The 7,651-nt window shown below is 33.6% G+C and overlaps 1 protein-coding gene across 1 annotated transcript; it reads left to right on the top strand.

The window, feature by feature from the left end:
- Window positions 1-2,706: 2,706 nt before the first annotated feature.
- LOC143186699 (forkhead box protein J1.2) lies at window positions 2,707-7,276 on the top strand. The gene is made up of 3 exons (XM_076390409.1): window positions 2,707-2,956; window positions 3,332-3,510; window positions 6,579-7,276. The coding sequence occupies exons 1-3, from the start codon at window positions 2,707-2,709 to the stop codon at window positions 6,999-7,001; spliced, it is 852 nt and encodes a 283-aa protein (XP_076246524.1). The 3' UTR covers window positions 7,002-7,276.
- The last annotated feature ends 375 nt before the right edge of the window (window positions 7,277-7,651 follow it).

Here is a 7,651-nt window from a genome sequence, read left to right as displayed (position 1 = left end):
AAGTACGTTTTTTAGGAGACAAAAAAAGTTATTAGTGAACATTAAATAAAATTAATTACTAGACAAAATAATATTGTTTTAAATATTATTTAAAATATTATTTTGTAAATAATATTTATAAAATATTTATAAAATGTTATTTAATATTTATAAAATATTTATAAAATATTATTTAATATAATTTTAAGAGGCAAATCAAGGTAGAATAAATTTATACAGCTAATTTCATTTATACGTAAAATTAGATTTTCTTACATAAGATTTAATATAAAAACAAGAACTGTTAAAACTGCTTTTTGAAGTAAAAGGGGAAAATTGTTTTTTGAAAAAAAAAAATTCAAAAGATCGATCCGCTACTGTAAACAAAATCAAAATGCTACTGTAAAAAAATCGATTTAAGATCAGCATTCCTAGCTCTAGGTTTTCCTTATTTTTACTACATATGTAGTCTGCAATTCTCACCTTTGAAACCTTTACTTCCTGCTCTGTCGATATTTCCACACCTCATTCGTGCTCATTGTTCTTTATCTTCCAACTTTACTCTTTATTATTGTTATATTTCTATACAAAAAATTTTAGGATACGTTAATCGCACTTAAGTATAAATTGTGTACTTAACCTAAAATCAATTCTAACTTAACACTATGACGTCCGGCGACACCACAGTGGTGACCTTCCCAAAGTATCGCTCAGCGGCCGGCAGTGTTAATATTACGAAGTCGTTTGGTTAATTATTGCTATTTCGTTTTTTCGCCCTTTTTTCGAATGCTTTACTGTATATATAAAGTTCTCTCTTTATGCTACCACTCAACAACTTATTCAATTTCATTTCCCAATTTATTCTTTTTCGTATTTCTTTTACATATGTATCTCACTACCACCCCTTCTACTTTACTATTCTTCCCTTTACATATGCATACATGCTGAAACATTTCTTTCTCTCGACCACAGACTCTACATTCCTTTATCTCTTCTGCCCAGAACCTTCTCGCCGTGACATTACCGCATTTTAACCTTGTCTACTGTTCCGTTACAGTTCCCTCCATATCTTTCATGTTTCAATACTTCTCAACGCCTAGATTCTTTTTTTTCAGCGTGTATTCTGTACCGTATTTGGATGTGTCAACTATAGCCCAATCTTCGTAAATATCTTGTTCAACTTTGGTGTGTAGTCCCTCTTTCAACCTGTGTTCCATTTTTTCATATTCTTCTTCTGATGGCGGCAGCCGAATAGTTTCTCCATCTTCTACTTGTGTGAGGGCCCTCAGCAGTTTTCTACTTCAATCAGAAGGACAACTATTCTGGATATTTCTTAACTCCTCTTTCAGATAAATCTTGGGCCACCTGCCCTCCTTCATTTACATTTTCATTTACTCTTCTACGCTTGCCAGGCTATTACAACTCTGCCGAATTCTAGTCTCCAGATATATTCTGAAGTATTTCTGTTCAGGCCTATTACTATTTTAACAAATCTGGCCTGAACCCTTTCTGTTCCCCCTGTTCTTTGCCAACCCCATGTCTCTGAACTGTATAACAACCCTAATCTAACCAAAACATGTCGATCAGATGAATTCTTCTATTCTAGACTGCGATTTTCGTTGTCTTCCAGATTCCTCAGGTCGCATCGACCGCTTTCTGGACTTTCTTTGCTTGATATTTCAGATGGTTTTTAAAGGAATCATTTACTGACAACCATACCCTCAGATATACTTCTAGTTCTTCACAACTCCCGGATTCCTACCCATAAATTTCCATTCTTCGTCCTTAGAAGGTCTCTACCTCTCTACCTCTCTTAAAAATCATAACTTTTCTAACAATCTTAAAATATCTCGGAGACCTTCTTTATCATCTCCCACTACAACCACATCGTCCGTGAATTTCAAGGTGTAAATTTTTTGCCCTTCTATCGCTACACCTCCTACGTTGTTCACCGTCCATCTAACCTCCAGATCTTCCAGAAACAGCGAAAAGAGTGCTTTCCACTTGACTTTCTGAACTTCTCAATATCTTTCCTAAGCCAATTCCTTTTTAAGTTCTTAGTAGTCTGGTCAGCAATTTGACTATAGAATTTTGTTCCAATTTCTTTGAATTAGTTGCTTCTACTTAGTTCTTTATCCAATTCGTAACTTTTCCGTTAACCTGTCTATATTTCCGCCTTATTCTAGTATCTTCAATATTTCTCTGTCTCGCACCTCCCTCATTACCAAGATCAACTCTCTCGTCCACTTTGGTAGCCATCCGTTCCAACAGTTCCTTAATTCCTCTCTCAAACATATTTTTGGGAGTCTCTCTTCACCTATGTTAGCAATGTTTATTAGGTAATTTCCTGCTATTCTCCCTAATCCTACCTCGTTTTCTCGTCTGCCTATCTTCGCTCTCCACATATACGTAATCAAGAGTGTTGCTGACTACTTACATAACCTTTTTGCATACCACTCCGCCTCCACCCTTCCCCTCCTTCTCCCGGGTACTTGTAGCTGTTTTTTACTTCTATGTCTTTATTATAGATTTTCGATCTGTCTTTTTTATTTCTTCTCCCTCCTGAGTATTTAAATATGCATAAGCATTTTATATTTTTATTTCTGTTTTCTTTTAATATTCTAAATAAAATATTGATATCAAAATATTAATATTTTTACAAGAATATAGAAAGTAACTTTATTTTTGTACAGGTTCTCAGCGCTCTTGAAATGAGTCACAATTAAAATGAAGAGAAAACTAATTCCCACTTGTAAGAATCAGCTTCTGCCGCTGGACTGCGATTCGCTAACTGCCGAAAAGACGATGCAGAGCGATAGTTGTAGTGCTGAGGCAGAATTGACGAGCCTTTCCTGGTTGCAATCGCTGGATATAACCAGTGCTTCGAATTTACCTACGCCACCCTGTTCTCCATCTCCGCCACCGATTGCGAAGCAACGAAGGAAAAAAATGACGCCTTTAGTAAAGGCTGAGATAGGTAAAGGATAATAAGAAAAAATGAGAAAATATGAGAAAAGAATTTTTAATCTATTTTTATTTTCTCTTTACTTATAGAAATCTCGATTAATTTCAATCGAGTTCTTGTTCAAAAATAATACAAAAAATTCCTGTCTAATTCTAATTTCTATTTAAAAATTAATAAGGAAATAAAAATGATCATTAAACTGTGGATATTTATGCGAATTCCTATCTAAAAAATAATAAAAACAGAAAATACCAATTAAATCAATCAATTTGAAGGAACTCAAAAATATACTTTTGATTAAAATTTATTTATTTATTATGAATTATCATTTACCAAAATTATGTTACAAATTTGTATCCTTAATATACTTTCTTTGTACATCCACAGATTTAGCCGAAAACGCAGAAAAGTATCGAACAGATCCCAGCGCAAAACCGCCATTTTCCTATGCTACTATTATTTGTTTAGCAATGCGTGCAAATAATAATAAAGTGTCTTTGTCAAACATATACGCATGGATTCGAGAAAATTTTCTGTTTTACAAATACGCTGACCCAGCTTGGCAGGTACGAAACATTAAGTTACAGTAGTAACAGTAATAACATTTCCCAGATAGCACAAAGACATTTTAAAAACGTCATAAAGACATCCGCGCTTGACATTGAAGATGTCTCAACGACGTCATGGGTACATAATATCCTGTGAATGTCGTAGAACGGTCTTGTAAACGTCTGTTGTTACAAAACGTTACGTTTTTAGCACTTCTTTAGAACGCCATACAGATATTTTAAGGTTGTCTTAAAGACGTTCGTTCCAGATATTCAGGACGTCTTATACATAAATACCAGTAATGTTGCACAAATATTCTAAACGCGTGTTTCGAAAACCTAATGTTAAAAAATAAAATGTCTTTAAGACGTCTTTAGGATATCATACAGACGTTTTGAAGGTATCTTTACACATTGGATGCGAGATCGATACATGTATCGAGTAGGAGACCGAAACCTATGATAGACAGAAAGAAGACATATGATACGTCTTCTACATATCTAAAGGACATTAATTTCTGACGTTTTTAAGACATCTTAAGGACGTAAATTTAAGACATCTTTAAAATGTCTCATGGACCTAAATTGAAGACATTTTTAAGATGCCTTATGGACTTAAATTTCAAAAGTCTATAAGATGTACGCTGTCGAATATTTTCAAAACGTCCAAATTGTTCTAATTCATAGAACAGACATAAAGAATGTAAAACAAACGTCTTCAAAACGTCGTGTCCTATCTGGGTTAGTAGTAATAAAATTATTAATATGTTTTCAGAGATTTGTGAGATGAAAATGAACAATTTTCTGTGTCATGCTAGTTTTTGTTGAATTTGATAAAATCCGAGGTAAAAATTATTTAAAACTTCATTTTGTAATCATTTATGTAAAGAAACAGAGTTAATTGAAAATTATGAAAAAATTCACAAAGTATCAGAAGGCGAAAGTAAACAATTTCTGTCGTTTGGAATTTTTCATAAAAACGGACAGAATTTGAATAAAAAATTATTAAAAAATAAAAAATAATTGGAAAGTCAATAACTTTTATTTCGAATTCTAACAACTTCAACAAAGACTTCCAAGCAACAAATTTTCATGTTATAAACTCTATGAATTTGTTGTTAATTTTTCATCGACTTATTCTTCTGATAAATAAGTACAAAATTAGCTTTTCAATCATTTTTAATTTAAGTTCTATTTATTTTAAAGCAAGACTGCAAGAGATGGAAATGCTTTACATTTTCCTTATAAAACTCTCGGAATTTTTTTATAATTTTATTATTAACTTTTCGTTTGTTGCTGTTCTCTTCTCCACTACTATACCAGAGTCACTGGTGACTCGCCACAGTGAGTTACAAATGACTCCGGCATCGGATTAGAAGTAGTGCGAAGATTAATTAAGTCTATGTAAAAATTACGAAAAAATTCGCAGAGTTTTATCAGAATAAATGAACAGTTACCATCTACTGAAAGTTTTCTTTAAAATTGATAGAATTTGAGTTAAAAATGATTAAAAAATTTCAGAAAACTGAAATGAATTATACAGGGTGTTTCTCAACAGTATGGTATAAATTTAAGGGGTGATTCTAGGGACCAAAATAAGACGAAAATCGAGAATAACGATTTCGCGTTTGAGGCTTCGTTTGTTAGCTGTAAGCGTCTAAAATTGTGATGGAAAGCACCAAAAGCGAGTCCACTCGAAGGCCTCGACTAGTAATTACTCGAACAGCTGATTGCAAATTTTACGACACTCGACAAGGCTACAGGATCCAAAATTCAGTTAAAATTGATAAATATCATTGAATAATAATACTCTTGTCTATTCGTTGCAATCCATAGGCTAACTCAAAACACTCACTATGAGATAAGAAGGGTTAATTTGTCCACCTTCGTGTAAATTATCTGTTCTCTTCACACATCTACACATCACGATTCTCTCATCCGCGAATATTGAAACATCATACGAGGATATCGCTGAATAGTATTAAACTTGTCTACTCTTCACAATCGAGAGGGCAAGTCAAAAGATTTCCTATGAAATTTTGGAGTAGAAAAGGTTAATGTGTCTACTCTCCGATTAATTTTCTGATCCAAATTCACACACGAAAATACTGTACACACTGCTAAAAGTCTTGGCGTAAGGTTTGGAAGAAAACCACACACATAATGGGAATATCGCAAGAAAAGGACTAAATTTTTAGAAAAACTTGGTACATATCACGAATATTCGCACAAACGTTCGATATGAAGGTCCATTGAAAAATTAACTACGGCTTTTTGAAAAACTTGTTGATGCCCCCCCCCCCCCCAATACCTGGTGTTGTTAGATACCTGGGTCTTCTTTCAAAAACGCTTAGCTTTACTGAAGGTTTAGACTCTCTAGAAACCTAGTCGATGCGTGAAGAACGATTCTTCTATGTTTGACATTCAAATTGTCTAGTTTTAATGATTTCTGTAAACAAAATTCAACTACATGAGTTAAATCGCACTCGGCATTTACAGCTATTGCACTAATCGCTAGAAATCTTTGTTTTCCTGATCGAATCCCAAAAGATCGAGTACCAAAAATTGATAAATAAACGGAATTCCAAATCAATTAACATGTGGATACATTTTAAAAAGCAAAAGATCATATCCTATTTCCTGATGACGTGATACTCGTATTTTTAAATAACCAACTGCGAATATTCACTTTCTGTTTGCATAAAACAATCTTCACAGTTTGTTTATGATATTAAATCGAATTTGACATTCGTCTTCAAACGAGTTGATTTCGAAATTTTTGAATCTTAATGAACAATTGCCATACTATTATCTTCTGAGCGTGCTGCGGTTCTTCGGTGACCCTACAGATAACTCTTGGACAAATTTGGATTTCTTACATCTTCTTCGAATACAGTTTCAAAATCAAATTGAAGATTTTGTGTTGCGTTTTGGTCGCTAGAATCACCCTTTAAAATTATACTGTGCTGTTCAGAAACACCTTGTAATTCGCACAGAAATATATATTTCCTACGCAAATTAATATAATATATTTTCTCACAAAAATATCAACTAATTATTATATTTAATTTCTATGTTTTCCATAGAATTCTATTCGACACAATCTCTCTCTCAATAAATGTTTCGTCAAGCTCCCTCGTTCGAAGGAGGAGCCGGGGAAAGGTGGCTTCTGGAAGCTGGACTTTGAAAGAATGGAGGAAGGCAGAAGATCTAAGCAGCGAGCCAGCATGTCCCAAAGACTCCGAGGCTCGAAAGATCAAATATGTGCTAGCAGAATAAAAATAAATAATGCTACGAAGAATTCTTCGGCTTCAAAAGGAAGCTTCTCAACTCTCTTCGAAACTCCTCCTAGCAGCGTCTCTCCCCCAGCCACAGATTGTCCTACGGAAGTTTCTGATTCGACTCAAGTCAGCCTCAGCGAAGATGATCTCACTGGCCTGTTGATTGCCTCGGCCAGCTGGGACGAGAACCAATTGGACCTTTTGGATTCGCTTCTGAATACTCTATAAAGAGACTGGAATTTACTTTGCCTTCGAAGGACTCTGAAATATTCTCTTAAACAGAATTCTACAATTCTATTCTTCGATTTTTCGAGAAAATTTGTGGATCTCCAGCTTCTGTCGAGATCAATTTTCATCAATCAAGTTTTAGTGATGATTGACACTGTTACACTATTTTAATATAACAAAATAATTACACACACAATACTTGACTGAATAAATGAACAAAAAGTTAGCTGCAAATTGTGGATTTCGTAAATAGTAATTAATAAGATTATCTGTGAAGGAAAGGTAAATTGTAATTCTTATAGACCGGTAATACAAATAGTGCCTTTGAATGAACAATAAATCCTAATAATAAAAATCTAAGGTCTCTCTATTTGTCTTATAAATTCTATTCATGGAAGATGGATAGAGCCCAATTTTTATTCATTCAGTTTGCTTTTTGGTCGATTTATTTTAAAAATGATAAAATAGTAAAAATGGTAAAATCTTAATATTATAAAATGGTAAAATCGTAAAATTTAAAAATAGTAAAATTATAAAATTTAATCAATTGAAGCTGACTCATGAACAGTATTCTCTCGCTTGCTGGCCGGGGACAGGAATTATGTAAGTCCTTCAAAGGTACTGTCTGTGTTCCATGAGAAATTCCCTGG

The sequence above is a fragment of the Calliopsis andreniformis genome, unplaced genomic scaffold (genome assembly GCF_051401765.1).
Source record: "Calliopsis andreniformis isolate RMS-2024a unplaced genomic scaffold, iyCalAndr_principal scaffold0022, whole genome shotgun sequence".
Lineage (NCBI taxonomy): Eukaryota > Metazoa > Arthropoda > Insecta > Hymenoptera > Andrenidae > Calliopsis > Calliopsis andreniformis.
Note: the sequence above shows the minus strand (reverse complement) of the source record. Positions and strands in the feature narration are given on the sequence as shown.

Bases quoted from the DNA above. Each gene is read 5' to 3' on its own strand.
- LOC143186699 (XM_076390409.1), top strand. From the start codon at position 2,707: ATGAAGAGAAAACTAATTCCCACTTGTAAGAATCAGCTTCTGCCGCTG. The intron at 2,957-3,331 runs GTAAAGGATAAT...GTACATCCACAG, and splicing joins TTTAGTAAAGGCTGAGATAG to ATTTAGCCGAAAACGCAGAA. The intron at 3,511-6,578 runs GTACGAAACATT...TGTTTTCCATAG, and splicing joins ACGCTGACCCAGCTTGGCAG to AATTCTATTCGACACAATCT.